Source organism: Ascidiella aspersa, chromosome 9 (genome assembly GCF_963924565.1).
Source record: "Ascidiella aspersa chromosome 9, kaAscAspe10.2, whole genome shotgun sequence".
NCBI lineage: Eukaryota > Metazoa > Chordata > Ascidiacea > Phlebobranchia > Ascidiidae > Ascidiella > Ascidiella aspersa.
The window spans coordinates 15504922-15524701 of NC_139455.1; the positions used below are offsets into that span (position 1 = coordinate 15504922).

At 35.9% G+C, this 19780-nt stretch overlaps 1 protein-coding gene across 1 annotated transcript in view; it reads right to left on the minus strand.

Moving 5' to 3' along the window:
• The window catches only part of LOC146133205 (CUB and sushi domain-containing protein 1-like), a 28780-nt gene extending 9186 nt beyond the window's left edge, over nucleotides 1-19594 (minus strand). The window contains exons 1-24 of the mRNA XM_083397677.1: nucleotides 19561-19594; nucleotides 18748-18929; nucleotides 18276-18441; nucleotides 15760-15825; nucleotides 12381-12407; nucleotides 12175-12192; nucleotides 11488-11675; nucleotides 10358-10538; nucleotides 10087-10119; nucleotides 9597-9778; nucleotides 9049-9214; nucleotides 7896-7967; nucleotides 7168-7346; nucleotides 6130-6283; nucleotides 5898-5921; nucleotides 5686-5703; nucleotides 5280-5467; nucleotides 4794-4980; nucleotides 4492-4524; nucleotides 3619-3800; nucleotides 3324-3489; nucleotides 2531-2602; nucleotides 2109-2132; nucleotides 1264-1451 (exon numbers count right to left, since the gene is read on the minus strand). Of these exons, the coding sequence (XP_083253803.1) occupies nucleotides 1264-1451; nucleotides 2109-2132; nucleotides 2531-2602; nucleotides 3324-3489; nucleotides 3619-3800; nucleotides 4492-4524; nucleotides 4794-4980; nucleotides 5280-5467; nucleotides 5686-5703; nucleotides 5898-5921; nucleotides 6130-6283; nucleotides 7168-7346; nucleotides 7896-7967; nucleotides 9049-9214; nucleotides 9597-9778; nucleotides 10087-10119; nucleotides 10358-10538; nucleotides 11488-11675; nucleotides 12175-12192; nucleotides 12381-12407; nucleotides 15760-15825; nucleotides 18276-18441; nucleotides 18748-18929; nucleotides 19561-19576 (2712 nt within the window). The 5' untranslated portion in view covers nucleotides 19577-19594. The remainder of the gene's footprint in view (nucleotides 1-1263; nucleotides 1452-2108; nucleotides 2133-2530; nucleotides 2603-3323; nucleotides 3490-3618; nucleotides 3801-4491; nucleotides 4525-4793; nucleotides 4981-5279; nucleotides 5468-5685; nucleotides 5704-5897; nucleotides 5922-6129; nucleotides 6284-7167; nucleotides 7347-7895; nucleotides 7968-9048; nucleotides 9215-9596; nucleotides 9779-10086; nucleotides 10120-10357; nucleotides 10539-11487; nucleotides 11676-12174; nucleotides 12193-12380; nucleotides 12408-15759; nucleotides 15826-18275; nucleotides 18442-18747; nucleotides 18930-19560) is intronic.
• Between the last annotated feature and the right edge of the window lie 186 nt (nucleotides 19595-19780).

A 19780-nucleotide genomic window follows, 5' to 3' on the forward strand; every position in this document is an offset into this window, starting at 1 on the left:
AGTATGTTTTTAAGGGTAAGTTTAACAGTTAACCAAGGTTGGTCGACGGGTTACATCAGGGGTTCTTAAACTGGGGTACATGGACCCCTTGGGGGTCCGTGAACTAATCTTAAGGGGTCCATAAAGGCCAAATTGAAATATTAGTGTATATTTTAGGAAGCAATCAATTTTTAAGAAAATAGATTAATTAAAAATAGGGTCCGCGGTAAAAAAAGTTTATGAACCCCTGGGTTAGATATTTAGTATGGGTTAAAATTATTATATAGATAGGGGTGGGTTAGGGGCAGTGGTGGGATTCAGCCGGTTCGCACCGGTTCTATAGAACCGTCTCACGAAATTTATGAGATCAGCAAACCGGTTAGCACTACTGGTTACTGTCAATGGATTTTTGCAACTTATTTCATATTGTTTTTTTGAGATCCAAGCGGCTTACTAGTTTTTTTTAAAATGTGCAATGGTCAAGGTTGCACATAACAGTCATACATTTTGTTAATTTTTATAATTGTAGTAATTTTCCTTTTGTGATAGGTTGTCTGAAAATTTAATTGTTGCCTCATAAGTACAAGTCATGAGACGACTGCTGTTGTTATGTGTGGCTGTTAGCAGTGATTTGATTCAGCCTGTTCGCAGTTTGCTACATTCGCTGGAAGCTAGTTGCATCTTGTTCTTGCAACTACTTTAATTATTTCCCGGAAAATATGACTTTTTGTAACGGAAGCGGCTTAAATATATAACTTTTGTGATGGAACCGGCTGACAAAAAATTTGAATCCCATCAGTGGTTAGGGGGTAGGCAAAATATTGTTCATTTGTTTTACTGACAATTAAGGTCCTATCCTGACGGGTTTAGGTTTTATTAGGTGTAAGAGCTGTTTTGATTTTATTTCGAAGGGTGTTTTTTTTTATTCCGACAATTGTGTTATTCGGCTAAATTTTCCGATTACATCGTGTCCAGAGTCAGGCTCCGACCCTGCATCCTTTAGTCCTACGTTCACTAAAACATGGTGGATATGCAGTAATTCACTCAAGTGACTTATCTACCAACAATATACGTGGTTGGAAAATATTCCACCTTATGCTATTCCACCTTTACAGTTTCGAGTCCCGAGTACGATTTCGATTTCCTAATCATGGTTTGAGCATGACGATTCCTTTTACTCAAAAAGAATTAAATTACTGTTCTTAGGTGACCTAAATAAACCTAAGTGACAAAGTCATTGGCCTAAAACATTGCAACACTGTACAGTGCCCTTAAAATACTCACGTAAATTCCGTCGCAGCAACTCTCCGTGTTATAATAGCTGAAGTTGAGTTGAATCTGGTAACCAGTTGGTGCAATAAAGATAACCCAACAAATCGAGTACGGTTTGTAATTCGAGGGGTAGTTTTGAGATGTAAAAGTGACGTCACGGCCAGGTGTGATGTGCACTGTTTTCTCGTCGCCTCCGCAAACTGAACGAATTGGGATTTATGAAAATTTCGATACACTAATTCAGTGGTCTCCAACCTATGGGCCGCGACCCAATGTAAGGTCGCCTAAACCTATTTTTGGATCTTCATCACTCACTAATTTCTTCAGTTTTAGTGATCCCTTTGCGCTTGTGGTTCAAACGAGCGTGATAAGTATAATGGAAATGTTCAAAAAAATTAAAAAGTCGTGTTTCGTGTGTTAATTTAAAACTTTTTATTCCGGTTCACATGTGTAGCCAAAACTATATATGTTGAGCGTAACATTTAATCATAGGTTTAAAAATAATACAGTTTAAAAATTACTTATCGGAAAACAAACTATGGTTCCATGTAAATGATGATTTCATTTTATATGACATATGGGGTCAGTTAGTAAAGAGGTAGGAGACCTCTGCACTAAGTGGACATTAAAACATTATCTCAAACAATTAGGTGTTATTATTGGTCATGCAAAATGGTCAAAATAAGGCAATTTAATTTTAAGGAATTTCGAGTTACAGACTTCGTACAAAGTCAATTACCAAAACATTTCTAAATTAATTAAGAAGTATATCATACTGTTTATGCTTGAGCACAAACGTTTGGATGTGTTAAACAGTAGAAACTTCCAACATGCATGTAACCAACATCAATACTTACATGAAACCGTTGTGTTTACTGCAACTAAAAAAATACAAATTATTGTTATGATTGTTTACTTCAACCTGGTATGTAATGTATTTTCTGGTAAGCTTTGTAAAAAACGAGCTTAAGTTATTTTGGGGATTTGTCTTGTATTCTTAAAAAATCACAAATCCAATTATAAACTAATAAACATCTTAAAATGTAGATTTCTACGAAGCGCCGCATTTGAGCAACGGATAATTGGGTGTGGGTAATTTTCAGCACATTTGTCCACGGGAACTTTTTAATTTGACAAACAATCATATCAATTTTGTCAAAAAAAAAATAAATTCAAAGGATCTGAGCTTTAATAGTTTATTGTTCTTGTTAGATATAGATATAAGACAGAATTGGCCCAATGTGTCCTTCACATATATCCTTAGTGAGGTTGAACTTACTTTCAGCTGTGGTTGAGGCTTCAGGATTCGGTGAAATTGTGGCCATTGGAGTGGTTACATTTTGTGTCATTTCTAAAAAATAAACAAACATATTCCATAGTAACAATACCTATATTTATATATATTAATCCAAAACTATGTTGGTAAGCTGCAATAGGTGAATAATTTTAAAGTTTTTCTTGTTGGTTGCATTTAGAAAGTGATATTTTATAACTGAAATAAATAAATTGTGTAAATACCATCACAGAACTTAACGCAACGTATTTCTAAAACTATATACAAAATGCTTTTAAAGAGAGATTAAGCAAATTGGGCTATTTACAAAGGGTTAGCATAAATGTCTTCTACCGGAATGGGTATATAGGACAAAGGATAGTCCAGCTATTGTATGAGTAAAAATATGGCTTATGACCCAAAATCAGCGTACATATAAATGGGGTCCGTTACAAAGTTTATAAAGTTTTACTAATATGCGACTGTTAAAGTAAACCTATATAAGCCAGAGCACAGCATTTTCGTTTTAAACATAGCATTTTGGTGTAGAGACGTAGCCTATAGTGGAAATGTATCAGAATACTGATTTAAATGTTAAAGTAATTATTGTGTTAGGAATTTTTTAATTTTTCTGTATTTTAAGGAAACAAAAAAGGTCAAACAAATCAAAAAGTTTAAGGTCACTGTCTTAAACGATAACAGCTCCGCCTAAAAATATATTACAACTTAGCTTTGTATCAAATCGTATATACACTCTATACATTCTACAATGTGAACATAAAACATAAGAGTCGGCAACCTGTCGAGAGAACTGCGTTAAATCCTGTAAGAACAGTCGAGCCATCTGATCTGAACCTCATGGCCAACACGTTTCTATTTGAAGTTACCAGGGTTGATCCTCTTGAGCCTTTTAATTGTTCAATTAAGAGCTGATTAGACTCGTCCTTGCTTTCTGAATCATAGAGCTGAAATAGAGCGTGTTATAAGGTAAACGCAAAACTTTGGTAAAGCTTTGTTAATATTAAGGAACCGCAACCGTGGTAACTTATCTGTTATTTAGACTACACAACGTTCAGAAATATGATGCGGCTTACCTGAAGTGTGTCACAACATTGCTCCGTGTCGAAAGCTGTAAAATTGGCTGAGATGAGGTAACCGGGTGTGGTGCGAACCACTGTCCAGCAAAGTTGGTTATTGGCGTAGTTTTCAGGAAAGTTTGGCGACGTAATTGTTGCAAGAGTTCCCGGTTGAATCTGTAGGACATCTATCTCGCAAACTGGCAAAAAAGTCGAAATTTATTTCGGAGAATTGGGATCTGTTTTGAAATACCATTTTTGCATATAAGATACGTTTTAAAAATAAAAATCATTTGACGACTTAAGTCAGCTGGTTTAAAAAAAAAACGCAGTGATAAACGAGTATGAAGGCATTCGGTCTTACACCGTAGTTTCAGAGATGGGATTTATCACTAGCCAACTGTGAGGGTCCAATCGGTCCGACCGAACACTGATTTGACGCCAACTTATTGGTGAAAAACAACTATATAGGTAGGACGAAAATCCGCAGACAGCGTGCCAACATTTTCTGAGGGAGTAATTTCGTTCGGATGAGTGCTAATTGTTAGACATTTCCCTTAACCTGATACTTGACTCGTGTGATTTTAACATAAATAAGATGTGTTACTTTACTGTTACTCTCTCATGGCAAAATGTTTAAGGGTATTTCAAAAATTTGATACTCGCTAACCTATAGGATTGATTTGAATGAAAAATATGTTTTTTTTTTACAAAACCACTGTATAAGAATTAAGTTGATGGGGTTTACTAATAAACGTAAATTGCAAAAAACAAATAAATATCAAGGTTAAAGTCTTATTTAGGTTTTTCTAATGTTTAAATCAGCTAGATAACCTATACCTTTATACAGTACTTTATTACGTCAAAAAAGTAAATAACATTAAAACTTACTGTTGTACTTCTCTGCGAAAGATGTGGCTGGAACTGAAATAAAATAAAGGCAATTAGACAAAATAAAAATGTTAGAAATATAATGCTTTTTAGTTGAGACACGTGGATTTGTAGAAGATGCATTGGGTACTTTGTAAGGTTACACACCATTCTTGCAATCGTTCAAACGCGTTTAAATGTTTTTTTAACCATATAGTACGACAGAATTAAAAAAAATGTGAATCAAATTCAGCTTAGTAGTTGGTTATTGAGAATGCCCTTTCTTAACGTTAACGCTTTAAAGTATATACTTTAAAGATTACCAGCAGATGCTGTTCCTGCGAAACCAGCTCTGGATACAGAAGAGTCGGATTTGAAGTGGACCGCCAAATAGTTGTGAAGAGACCTTTTTATGAGACTGCTCTCTGCACTTCCAGAGTTTTGAAGATCACCGCGGATTACTTCGATTTGTCTATAACGATCTATTGCTGAAGTATTGGTGTCATAAAGCTGGACAACAAAAAGTTTGTTTTGTTAACGACTTTTATTGATCATTTTGTACACTTTATTTTACTATTACAGTTCACCAAGGTTGGATAATAATGTTCAGTTAGGATAATAATGTTCAGGGCAAAACGTTTTGTCAAAACAATATAACAGTCAATGATTCATTATCAAAACGAAAATATGAAGAGTGAAAAATGAAAAAAACACTTTGTTAGACATATCATATATATTATCTATTTTTAAAGGTCCTTCACAAACATTCAACTCGTTATATTTTTTGTGCACATTGCATCATTACTAACGGTAATGCCGTCGCAGCAACTCTCCGTGTTGAATGAGCTGAAGTTAAGTTGAATCTGGTAACCGGTCGGTGCCAAAAACACAACCCAACAACTTGATTTGGAATCGTAATTCGAGGGATAGTTGTTTGTTCGAATTGCGACGGCACTTTCGGGGGTGATGCTTACTGTTTGATCCTGTATTTCGCAAACTAGACAAATGTATTAGAATGGTAATTTTATGCAGCTGGGAAAAGAAGAAGCTTAACTGTCAATAACATCTATATGATGAAATGAAACTCTCTAGTAAGTTGTCTATATACTGACGAGTTGGCATACATGTGATGTAGGAACGAAGTATTTCAACCTTTTTATTTATGTAAAACATTTTATAATATATTTAGGTATAAATTTGTGATTTTAAACTTACATGTCACAGTAGAAGAACCTGCAGAAAAAATGTATAAATAACATTTAAAAACTATCACAATTGTTATGCCTTTAATTTATACAAGTTAATACGTTGCTAGCATATTGTTATTATTCGGTTTCAGGTTATAAGGCAATAATTTATCACAATGTTTTTACGTCTCCAAATCGCAAAATGTATGGTAGACATGCAGAACAAGATTTAAAACTCACTTTCTGGTGAAGTTGACTGCAGTTCTGAAAAACATATTAGGTAACATGAGTCTCTTTAATATTTTAATCACAGATTTACCCCTTTCGCTGCATAATATATCTAACTAATCGCAAAGACAAACAATAACATTTTTTATTTAGCGATGTCCATAGTAATATTTTCGGGAAAAAATCTCCTTTTGACAAGCAATTTCAAGACAATTGTATTCTGCAAATCCAGGTAGTTTCTTACCGATGAAATTGGCTGTAAAACCATTTCCATTTAAGGAACCATCCGAGTGAAAGTGCAAATAAAAGTGCCCAGATGTGGAAACAAACACGAGGTTGCTTCTTACTCTTCCTCCCACACTTTGCATAAGGTTATCTGCCCTGGAGCTGTCATAAACCTGTAGAAAATTGTTTTACATACCGATGTGAATAGTTGGAATGTCATTAGGGCTACAATTTAACAAATTCGTTGGAAAATTACTAATGTGCACTAAGTGTTCCGCGAAACGGATCACCAGCGCTAATGTCTGGCATCACGAGAATTGGCCTACACAACAAACTTGACAAATCAGGGCGGGGTTACTTCGGTTGTATCTCACTCTACGTAACATGAGATTGCTAGTTTATTTCATTTAGGTTAAACGAGTTACTTTTTAACGGGTTTCAATTCGTTGGTTGCCTATTAGACCGCCCTAATTGTTCAATTTTAGTTTGGAGGACCATCAGGGCGACACGAAATGGTTTCTTTGTGAACAAAATATATTCATCGCCATTATCTTTGGAAAAACTACACATGTGTCCTTTTTTATTCCATTAATTAAAATATGTAACTGATCGTCACGTAATATACGTAAATGTCAACAGGAGGAATATAGGCCAACCCGAAACGAATAGGTTATCAATATTTTCTACTAACGGCTAAGAGGGGTTATCATTGGACTAACTTCTGTCGTCGAGTTTAACCATTGTACTAATTTATAACACTTTGTTTAGTTGGAGTATTGAATATCTAGTATACTTGCAGAATACTCGACATGCTCCTACGGGGCAGTAATTTTTTTGGTTAACCCTGAAATGGGGATTGCAATCTGCATCCTTTTGTGTTCAAGTTTTCGCTCGATAAGCTTGCCTTATAAGACATTTTCCACATAAAATCAAAATAACACCACGACGAATTAAAGTACTCTTGTGTTTTAAAAATAGATTTCGTCGCCAAAAGTAAGTGTGCGGCGCTCTTTAGTGCTATACAAATAGAAAAATTAATGAACGTTAGCAATCTTACCTTCAAATAATCGCAGCAGGACTCTGTGTACAAATGCGTGATGGTAAACCTTATCTGAGACCCCTCAGGGGCGGTAAGTTCCCAATAACAGTCACTATTGCTGGGGTAAGGTCGTGATCCGCCGGGATAGTTGAGCGGCTGTGATGTGTTGGTTGCCGCAGCCCGGAATCCACACGGAGCTGAAACAGTTAACAGATACTAAACCGAAAAGAATGCAATATATTTGATATTTTTGTCAGGCTACATTATAAAAAAATTATAAACATATCAATCTTTACGAAAATGTCCGAAAGTGAAACAAGGGGACGCCGTTGACGCTATAGTATATGAAGTAAAATCACTGTTAAAACCATCTTTCTAGTAAAGCTAGTTTATTGTTGGTAACTCAAAGCAATCTAAGGACGCAACCAGGCAAGTGCTCCAGGGTCGATAAAATGTCCTTTGTCGTTCGGTGTATATTGGGCGTTTTTATGTTTATTTGTGGCATAAGAATACAGTAAATTGTGTTTTACGTTATTTATGTTGCGTATCATGATACGTGGGCTTACAAGAAACCAAAAACATGGGCTTACAAGAAACCAAAATAATTCTGGCATAGGTCACACTGTCGCCTAAATTATGTCCATTGATGTTTTGGACCGCCGTAATTTATGTGTACAAGTAGTCTAGCTGGCCGATGTTGCAAACCCCTGGTTTGAACCAAATTTTGAATTTCTAAAACAACTTACCAAGTTGGGTAGTTGTGACTTGTGGAATAGTTGAAGTTGTTGGTTGTGGGGTGGTCGTATTTTGCATCATTTCTACATTGAAAAAAAAAGAACATAAAGGGATTACTTGTTTATCGCATGTTGAGGTTCACAACCATATATAGCGATAGTTTATTTTTTTAAAGAAAACTGATTTATGTTGTTATACAACCTAAATTACTGCGAACTACATTACTGCAATGTGAGCATACATTTATATTGCAGATAAACTTTCGTTTAAACACACATCGTGATATTAAATATAAATAACAAAAATTAAGCATTTTCGAGATCGAATAAAGTTTAGACATTATAGCAATGTGATAATTTTTCATATAACCAAAATTGACAAGCTTGTTTTATAACAGTAATGAGAATATTTGATTCGTAATAAATACTGCTGTTGGGAAAACAAAATATTTTTAGGGGAATACCTAGAGTCTGTCTTCGTTTTGTTACATACATCAGTGTTTTTCAACCAATAGGTCGCCGTTTGATTTGCTTGGGTTGGGTTACCGACTACAGTAGTGCGCCTGGTTAACTAATTAGGATTAATTCTGAAGGAGCATGATTTTTCTCCAACACAAGAAAATTGCCGAAGCATAAAGACGTGGCTCGTATAAATTAATTTAAACTTATCTTTGCCAATGTCTTATGTTTGGTTCGATTACAAAAATTGAGTGGAGACAACTGGGTCGCCGTTATAGTTAATCCTCGCTGATATAGTAAAGTTTTAAGGTCAGCTCCAAAAACACTGCATTATAGATTCACTTAGCAATCTACACATGTTTGAAGCTTTTTTCATGAAGATATTCCAACTATGAGGTAATAATGCTATATGTCAAACGTGGCGATTACAATTGTAGGCTGTTAATCTTTGATCTTATTTGTCTGATTAGGTATCTTGACCGGGGACCCAGAAAAGGTATCAATCGACCCATGCTGTAAATAGGGTATATAGGGGCGCATAAAAGCGGATCTAATAGCAGCGGTCATCATAGGATCATTAAAAGCACTATATTAAAAGTTAATTATTGTAGTATTCAATACAAATATTTTCGAGAGTGGATACGAACAGCATGGGAAGTTCAATACATGCTGGCACAGTACGCAGTTACTATAACAGACTAGTTACCTGTCGACAAAACCGCGCTAAATCCCTTGTAATTTGTTGATCCGTCTGACTTGAACTTTATTGTCATCACATTTCTATTGGATCTTACAAGTTCCGCACCTCTGTTGCCTTTTAATTGCTCAATGAGTAGTGGATTAGGATCATTCTTTGTATCCGTATCAAAAATCTAATACAAAAAATATTTGGACAATCAATAGAGATATCGATAAATAAACCGATCCGATATATTGATGGAAGCTGTACTTTTCAACATTGATAAGGGGGCAGTTGCTATTTGTTTCGCAAATCGTTTCACCTTGACAAACACAATTAGTTTTCTGCGGCGGTTATATCGCCTATATAGCTACTAACGAGCTATTTAGGCAAATGCTCGACTGTAAAGGTTACTTTCTCCCTATAGATGGCATATTACACTTATTTTATTTGCAAAAAAAATCCCTGTACTACGTTTCAACCATTTTGACACAAATACAAGTCAAAGACAATAAGCGGTAGGCTTTCAAATTGCATGCTGGGTTCTTAAAATATAACCAAAACAGTTAGCTCACTTGCAATGTGTCGCAACAGCTTTCGGTATAAAAAGCACTGAAATTGACCGATATGAGATAGCCAGGTTCGGTACGAACAGACATCCAACAAATGAGGTTATTGTCGTAATTCCGAGGATAATTTGGTGACGTCATTCGGGCTTCACTTCCTGGACTAAGCTCTACGGTTCCTCCACGGCAAACTGCAAGAAAAGCGAATTAAAAATAAACATATATTGCTGAGGAGTGCGAGAAGTTGTACAACAAAGCGCTCTTTCATATTATTTTAAATAAATGACTCATATCGGCGATATTAACTGAACCCCAATAGATTATTAACTGTTTTTAGGTTATTTCGCCGAGCCATACCTGAAGCTGAACTAAATAGGAAGAGTCAAAAAACTAATTATTGCTTGAAACTTACGGCTGTTTTGTAGTGTTACTACATCTTGTGATAAATGTCTTAACTCATTTTATTAACACGAAAAGCGCAAAAGCATTTTGTACTTACTGTTAAAATCCTCCGTAAAGTTTGGTGCCCGAACTGTAAAATAAATGGATAAATTAAAGCTGTAACACATCGAAAATTGAATATGACACAAAAGAAAGCAAGTAATATGAAGATAAAGTAAACAGAAATATTCTAGAATACTAAAAAAAAAACTTTTACATAAATTACTGTTTATAAAAGAAACATTTCGACGGTATGTAAGTTAATTATAGGCCTTTAAAAAGAATTTAATCTATAACTTACTAACCAGCAGAATGTATAACAAACTAACCAGCAGATACGATTCCAGTAAAGCCACGTCTGGAGACGCCACGGTCAGAAACAAAGCGCACCGATAAGTAATTGTAGGTTGATCTCCGCAGTAAACCGCCTCTTCCAGTGCCTTGAAGGTCACCACGAAGCGATGTAACTTGCTTGTTTGGTTCCCGAATTGTCAGGTTGGAGTCGTACATCTGATAACAAAAGTCAATTTGTTAAATATTCAAGACGGATTTTACGAAAACAAACATTTAAAATAGAAGAGTGTGTTTCTTTTTGGCTCTTTCAGTGTATATGTAGGAATCCGTATTGTTAGCACTGCCACAAGATTGCGTAAAGCCGTGAGTGTTTACTATAAAGCGTAATGATAGTCTTTTTAAATAAAGTCTAACCCAGACTGAACTATTTTTGCCTACCAGTTATCTATCTTCTTGTTGGTTAGGTTTGTTTTAGCACAGTGCAGTTATGGTTGGGCTTATTGATGTCCCATAAAATCGAATCAGAACCCATACCCGACATTCCAAGTGCTAGTGTGGGTACTGGATAATTCGAGCTAAGTAATTGTTTAACAGTTGAAATTACGGCCCAATAACCTAACAATATCAATTATTTAATTATTGTTTTCTTGTTGACCATAACACTGACGTGATTTGGTCACGGTTCGCCCTATATTTTGCTCATAGTATTTGATATCGTATTAGAAATAAAAAGTCAAGTAGCGGACATTCCAAGAATGTGGCTAACAAGTTATCATTTACGGACCCATGAAAGTTCTTTTTTCTATTAGGAAATAGATTGCCTGTTGGAAACACCTCTGCGCTATTTGTTAAACAAGGTTTGCAAAACTATAGCTTATAAATTCACAACGTTGTACAATAGGTGCAAAACTATAGCCAGAAGAGCTATACTGCTATAGTTCTACACCCAGCCACACGTACCTGTCGGAACCACACTTTGTTAATGCAGTTTATAGAGTGTGGAAAAATCCAGGGACACAAGAAAGATCCGTGCAAGTTAGAGGTGGCATGACGAATGATATAAACTAATGAGTATGCCGTTAAATTGCATAATTGTGTGTAAAAAGTGACTTGTTGACATTTCGATACGATTTAAACGCCAATGAGCCCCTGATACTATACTTACGGTAATTCCGTCGCAGCAACTCTCCGTGTTAAAGTAGCTGAAGTTGAGTTGGATCTGGTAACCTGTCGGTGCCGTAAACACAATCCAGCAATCCGAACTATGGCCGTAATCTCCTGGATAGTATTGCGATCGCAAAATCACGTCATCACCAGGAGTGACATTAAACCGCTGATCTCCTCTTAGGCAAACTGGAAGTAGAGTAACGCGAAATCATGGGATACATTTTGATGCTAACCTAAGAAATAGCATACGCCACGCGAAATGATGAAAATATTAAAACCAGTTTGTTTGAACCAATCGTTCTCAAACAATTGTAATAATATACCCACTATTCCGAGTTCCAAATCGGTTAAGTGGAGCTTATGGGTCATGTGCAAGTTTATGAAGGGCGAAGTTTATAAAAGCGTGGAAGGTGATATTAAGGCTTCATTACCCTTTTGGTGACGATTGTACTAACGTTATTAAAGTTGGTTTTCCAAATTAGTACCAAATTAACATTGGAAAAATATTTGATTTTGTATTTTCAATCTTTCCCAACATGGCCTATGTAAAAATAATATAACAAATTTATTGATAAAAACTTGCTGTAATCAAGGACAACAAAGTAGTTATCAAACACGAAATACTTTTTGAGGGATGTATGTTCATGGTCAAACTAAATAAGAAAATATAAAGTAAAAAACTTACATGTGGCCGTAGTTCGAACTGCAAAAATAAAATAGTCATTAAAACCCAATATAAGCACAAAAAATGGAAAATACAATTTTTTATGTTGGCTACTAACATCTTTTTTAAGATTAGTCAAAAATAATTGTGTTTTTTTTTTGTAAGCAAATTTATGTCGCCCAAAAGTTATTTGAAAAACTAAACAATTAACATCTTAATGGACTAACCTTTTTCGTCAGTAGTTGGCTTTACTTCTGAAAAAATATATATTGTGTTATATGTTGGACTTGTAGTAGAAAATCAAAATGTGTTTTATTCAGCCCAGGTTTCAGGCTTTTAGTATTGCAGTGTATTTAGTATAATTAAATCAAATTGACATTATACAGTTCCATATTCACTATAATTTATGGTAAAAAACTTCATCCAGTGTTGGTCCAGCTGTATTCTTCATTTCAATAAACGCGCCTTTTTACTATAGGACTACATCGGTGGTTCTTAACCGGGGGCGCCAAGCAATTCTTGGGGGGCGCGAGCTCTACTTCAACATATAACTTTTTGTAGTGAGTTTAATGGTTGGAAGCTGAAGAAATAGTTTAGGGTTTTGCAATTTGCGAGCTGCGCTACTAATTTCTTACAGTTTCTTGAAATTTACGCTATATACGTGCTACTTTCTAGATCCGATTTGGTCTTTGTTTAGTTAGAACAACATGGTGTTAGTTGTAAGTTGTGAACATGGGTTAGACACTTGGGTGAGTTGCGCACATGCGATTAAAGTTGTGCAACCCACTTCTACACCTTTACAAATACTATTTTTGCCAACTTGCCAAATATTTTCGCATTTTTAGATTTTTTTTCTGTTTTGTTGAAAGCCTACCATTGCATGTTTTCTGTCTATTAGAAATACGCGCATATCATCGAACGTAAAACGGTCATTTTCAAATTAGTATGAATAACTTATAGACAAACGGTAAAAAGTTATCCCCTTTATCCAACAACTTTTATACATATTTTAGTGATAACCATTTTTTTTGCTAAATTTATAAATTTTTTTTGGCAATATTACTGTTGTATTGTGTGTCGTTTCACCTTTTAAAACAAAAATTATGCAATGGTTAATCTTTGCGCTTCGGGCGAAATTACTACATTGTTTTAATACAGCCTTACAACTGTGAAGTCAATGCCCCCACAACATTTTTGTCAAAATCATCTTGAAATACTTCGGGTGCCAATGTGAAAAAACTTCTGAATTACAGTTTAGTCAATTCAGCCAAATAAACTCAAATTCTTTTTTGCTTCGCGCAACCAACAGTACATTTTAGTATTTTTATGTTGTCTCACTGGTATGTAATTAAAAAAATACCGAATTGCATTTCGTAGGGTGGCGCAAGGCATAGGAGAATGACCAAAGGAAGGAACGGTAAAAAAACAGGCAAGAACCACTGATATACACTATAAAAAATCCAGATATATCGCAATAAGACATTTATCTAATTTTTGCTGTTTCTTAATTTACATATTAACACGACATGACAAATAGATCAATAATCTTACAAACGAAAGCTGAAACAAATAAACAAAATTGTGACTTTGCAGTTCTCAGTTATCACCTATAAAATTCCCGGTAAAACCGTCCTTGTTTACACTGCTATCCGAGTAGAAATGGAGGTAAAGGCTCCCAGTTGTCGATTGATAAACATGATTTCTTGTTGGCGTGCCTCTTACTTTTTCAAGAAGGTTAGTTGCAGTGGAGCTGTCGTAAATCTATTTGACAAAACAAAATTTTCCAAAAACTAACGAAGCAGCAAATAAATCAACACAACAAAGCGATAAAAGTGCATTATGTGGTGTAACCATTTTTCTGCGTATATGCGCCCTCTTGAATCGCTTTAAAAAGTGACGGGTTTACTGTGTTGGTTACAACACAAAGTTGGAATACTTCAAGGAAACCGTAAAGGCCAGTTATTTACTTTTCACAGTTAACTATTATGTGGCTAAATGGTGTCCATCCGAGGTCTCTATGTTAAGAACTGTGCCAGAAAATAATTATGGAACTTGCCCGCGTAAATATAAACTTAAACGTATAATTCAGAAAAACTATTTAACCAAAGTTATATAAGCCTAGTTTGTATATGAATTGTTATTATTCTACAAAACATTCTCTCTATTTGAACCAAACCTACGTTTAAATAGTCGCAACAGGACTCAGTGTGCGCCTGTGTTAGGGTAAAACGAATCTGAGATCCTTCCGGAGCTGTAAGCATCCAATAGCAATTGCTATTGCTGGGGTAAGGTCGTGACCAGCCGGGATAGTTAAGCGGCTGCGATGTGTTAGTTGCCGTAGCCCGGAATCCGCACGGAGCTAAAACATGGTGTTCAACAGCAAAGCAATGATTTAAAATACTTACAAATAAAATAAGCAACTTCGTAAAACAAACCAAATACACAACCAAAAAATAACATTTGGTGTATTGCGTTTCTCCGTCTGCTGAAACCCAGATTTTAGTTGTTTAAAAGCACTAGATGCATACAAAATAGCTCGTGTTTAAACTTCCAAACATAAGGGGAACAAGCCTCACAAGCAAGTGTTTACGGTCCAAGCCATTTATATAGGTGTCCACAATGGAATCCAAATAAACCACTTTGACATAAAACTCATTGGTTTACGCCCACAGCAAACCAACAGAAGCTTCTTGATATAACACACTAATTGTGTATATACAAGGCAGGGCACATTGCTATGCATTGCACATTGTTATGCATGTTTACAACGTTTTGTTTATTATGCTACAACTCCAAATGGCAAACCTTGGTATGTAAAAATCCAGGACGTTTTTCAAATTTGCTAATAGATCGCCTTAAACCAGAGGTCGTCCAGCTGGATGAGTTTGGTTTAGAACGCATTTAATTTTAGTACACTTACCAAGTTGCTCTGAAGTGACCCCGGGAAAGGTTGAAGATTCCGTACTTGAAATGCTTTCTATATTGCGAACAAGAACATATAAACCATTACTTTAGACGAAGAAAGCTAAAATTGCTGAACAAACCCAAACCTCTTTCAGCCAATATCGTAAAACTCTTATTAAAAACTTTTACCATTATATAGAGATGACACACCAAACTCTATATCAGTGGTACAGCAGAGGCGGAACAATATATTTTATGGTTTAACTAAAAATGTATTTTGAAAATGTATCGCGCTCATTAACTCGATCTGAACCAAGCAATGTCATCAGGGTGGTATCCAAAAATCCAAAAAGGGGGGGGTGGGTGCTTCGAATTTTCAACGTAGGAAATTCCCCTATTTTTCGTCTGACGTCAATTAATTACGCCGTCATAAAATAGTGATTTGTAATGACGTCATTAATAGGAAAAAAGTAAACAGAAATCGCAATAAACGTCAAGCAAAAGCGACTTTTAGATGCTAATCAAACACGTGCGTCGACACTCTTGCCAGGCGCCAGTTGCGAACCCAATAAGTGTGCAATCGTTAACTTCAGGCAAAAAACTAAATTTTAATTGGGTCCCACACTAACCCCCCTGGATACGCCACCGAATGTCATGTGGCATGTTTTAAGATACGAGTTTTGCTTTTTCGGTAGGACTTACCAGGTTGAGCTGTAGTTATCTCAGTAGTTGTAGTTTGTGCTGGGGTGCTTGTATTTGACATCCTTTCTGCATTACGGACAAGAACAGACAAACCACATTAATTTTTGTCAACAAATAACCGCTGCTGTTAGAAGTTAAATTCAATATGCTATACGTACTTATGTGACAGCGCCTAAGAATCACAATTATCAAACTTGCACAGAGACTATAATAATTGTGTATTAAATATTTAGAACACATCTTGGTGGTTTCTTACATTTTGTTTAACCACGCAAAACCTGGGCGACGTTCGAAATGCTGCTGGATTTATTAAGTGAACCTGGTAAAAGTGTTAACGCACACACGTCGCACAGTTTCGAGGCAAATTTAAACTGTTCAGAGCATTAGCCCAAACAGTCAAACACCTTAGTCTTTTAACAAACATAACTACACATATAGACCTTGCAACAAAGCAGGGTTGGGCTTAAGCACTCGCCCGGAGCGATTTGCACTCGCATTGACACAAATCGCCCGCTCGCCAATGCGAGTGCAAATCGCTCCGGGCGAGTGCTGATTAACACCCACTCGCCCGACTGGCGAGTGGCTCAGACGAGAAATTTAATCAGTTGGTGTAGAACTTGCGTTAAGCGCCAATATTATGCGAACCATTACTTGAGCCAATTATTTCCTTAAACACCAAGGCGAAAATACATTCAACACTACACAAATAATAAGGTTAATGGAGGTCACGAAGGAAATTATAAGCAATTGCTGCAGTTCTTGGCAACAATAAGTGCGAATGCAAATGTCTTATATAATTTGTAAGCAGTGTTTTTTAAGATGTTTTGATGGACCGAAACGGTCCACTGAACACTACACGGTATTTAAAAACACTGCCTACTTGTGTAACTACAGCCGAGAATTAGCAATTACAGTGTGTAAGAATGTTGTTGCGATCTCTTAAGTTCATAGCGGTCAACCAAGCCAAAGCTTAAAAAATAACTGACTGTCTGTAAACATTTTATATGGCAATTATGTTAAGATATGAATCAAAACTATTGCGGACGCCCTTGGAAATCTGTAACGACCCTCTATAGGGCGTCGTGCAGCACAGAACCTCTGGTGCATGTGGTTGTTGTGCGAAAGAATGGTTTAGTTCGGTGAAACAAACGCCTTTTAAGCACAGAAAAAACACAATACAAAAAAACGAGAGCGATGTTGCTTTTAAAAAAAATGGAAAACAGGCAGGCTACTAAATTGTCAGTGCTATTTTTTTCACATAGATTGTGACAAATATTTCGGATAAAAAACGTTCTTAAGCGTAACCTGCTTTGTGAGTCCTTAATTTGTTCAACCAGGCATGGAAATAAACGACCAGGCTTTTATAAAACTAATGTTTACGTTTAAAAACCATAAGAAAGGTTAACGATACCCCAAGAAATGACCGCGCTATGACGTAAATGGGCAGACTGCGTGCCAACAAATTTGGCGAGTGTTATTTAGTCCGGGCGCGTGCTGATTGATAGCCGCTCGCCCGCCTGGCGAGTGTAAATTTTAGCTTAGGAACAACCCTGCAAAGCCTACCTAAAACTAAGAATCTAGTATCGTTTACGTAAAGAACTAAATATGCGATGGTTCTGTCATAAACTCAGCAATCGAAAACTCGAAAGTTTAATCTTGACAGAGGCTCTTAAGAATCGGACACAAATGAGCTTTTTAAAGTATGCTGTCGATGAAAGTGTTTTTTATTTGCTGCACAAATTGAAACGAAAAAAATATTTAACCCATGTAACGATATTAATAAATGATCGAAACAAACCAATATTATCATGGTATGTTTTAACATAAACATTATCAAGTAAACTTGATGCCGCAACTTGAATTGTTTTATTGGTTCACGTTCTTTTGTTATTAGTAAACAGTTGCGAATGACGTATGTACAACAGATGCCTTCGATTTTTTAATTGATGCATCATCAAGTTTTTTCAAAAATAATTATGACACAAGTTTGCCTCAATACAATATGTTCATGTGGTAGGTCCTTTGAGGCGTTGGCAACGCTGGAAATTGTTCTAGTTTCGGAGGTTATACACTCGCTTATTAATAAACCTTATAGTACTTATAGTATTATAGTACTTGATCGGGATTGCGTAAAGCCGGTTCAACGGACCATCGTGACTCGCATATTATTTTTATCGCAATTCAACTGATTGGCAGGGGGGTAAGATTTCGACTGGATGCGCTTTTTGCTGACAGACAATGCGAAACGGATGTCCTACGTTTCTCTAATTACAATCATGGCACCAGGAAATAAATATGGTAGAAGGTCATAACTTATACCAAGACAACTTTAGAATAATACTTTGCAAATATAACCAGTCTAAAGTAAAAGTTTTATGCGAAATATTTGTTTGTTAAAACTTGGAAATGCTCTATTTAGCCTTGGCAATGCCGGGTATTTCGTTTTAAAAAGGATAAACAGAAAACAATGTTGAATTTTACGGTTATATGTTAAAACTTAACAACAGGCTAATCACCTGTAGACAGAATCGCGTTGAATCCCTTTAGACTTCCCGATCCATCTGACTTGAACTTCATTGTCAGCACATTTCTGTTCGATTTTACCAGACTCGCTCTTCTGCCACCCTTTAATTGCTCTATTAGCAGAGGATTTGGATCGTTCTTGGTCGCCGCATCGAAAATCTAATATTGAATATCGATTATTATGAGATGCAACGAACGATGCCGATTTGATAGCAATGTAAGTTATGCTTTTAAACCATAATAGGCCAAAATTTCCCAAGCATTTATTTTGCTTGGCTTCGTAAAACAATAAGTTCTAGAAACTTATAAGTTTACATTTAAACAATAATTTCACTTTGGGTCACTTAAAATTATAACTACAAACCAGAATTGAAATGTGTCTCTTTTTTTAAAGGCTAAACGAAATAGAGTATACTTTAAGACTGACTGCATGCAGCTATGAGTAGAAACCTATTTTTGGCTTACCTGTAACGTGTCGCAACACTCCTCTGTAAGAAAGTCAGTGAAATTTACCGAGATACGATAACCAGGTTTGGTGCGAAATGAAATCCAACAATTGAGGCTATCGTCGTAGTGAAGAGGATAATTTGGCGACCTCATTAGGAATACGTTTCCCGGAATGAGCTCTATTGTTCCTCCACGACAAACTGCATGAAATTTATTGGTTTACTGGGGCCTACGGTCTCGTGTCTACAAGTAGTTCAGTGGTTCTTAACTATATAGTTTCATGTGGTTTCTTAAGGGGGCGCCAGACAATTCTCACTGAAAACTGCTCTAACTTTATGTGTAGTATGGTTACGTGTTACGCTTGTTGTTAATTCTCCCTTCATGCTTTACAATAAAGTTGCACGCATCTGTAGTTTGGTTTAATTTTCCGAATTACAAGGTTTTGAGCTACATATTTTTGAAGTTCTAAGTGTATTAGCTCTTTTAGATTATATTTGCCGCTTTCACGACCGATTTGTGCTGCGCTTGGTCAGAACAAATGAGTTACAGTTGACGGGGATCTAAGTTGCTCATAGGGGTTGTTCACCAGGTCATGGCTCTCAAGAAAACTACATTTTTGCAACTTAAAAAATGTCAACATTTTTCGCGAATCTTCCGTTTCACAGTTTTGTTTTGTTCTAATTTGCATCCTTATCTTAAGGTTAAGAACTGCTGCATAGTTCATGCAAGTTGCATGGCGAAAGAAAAAAAAATCCCTATTGCAGCGCCGCTTGGTATTAGGCCTGTTTATTTTTTTATTTACGGCTTTAAAATATGACAGCATATACTTACTGTTGAATACTTCCATGAAGTCTTTCGTCTTAGGAACTGCAAAATAAAATTTAATTAGGATATCCTTTATCAACTAATTAGATGTACATAAGATGTATTTTATTCTACTGTAATGTAATTGGTAGTTGTACACTAGCATAACCTTCAAAAATGTGAATGGTAGTTTTCCTCATTTTATTTGACAATGTGTGCATTATGTGTATAAATGTTATTCCAATCG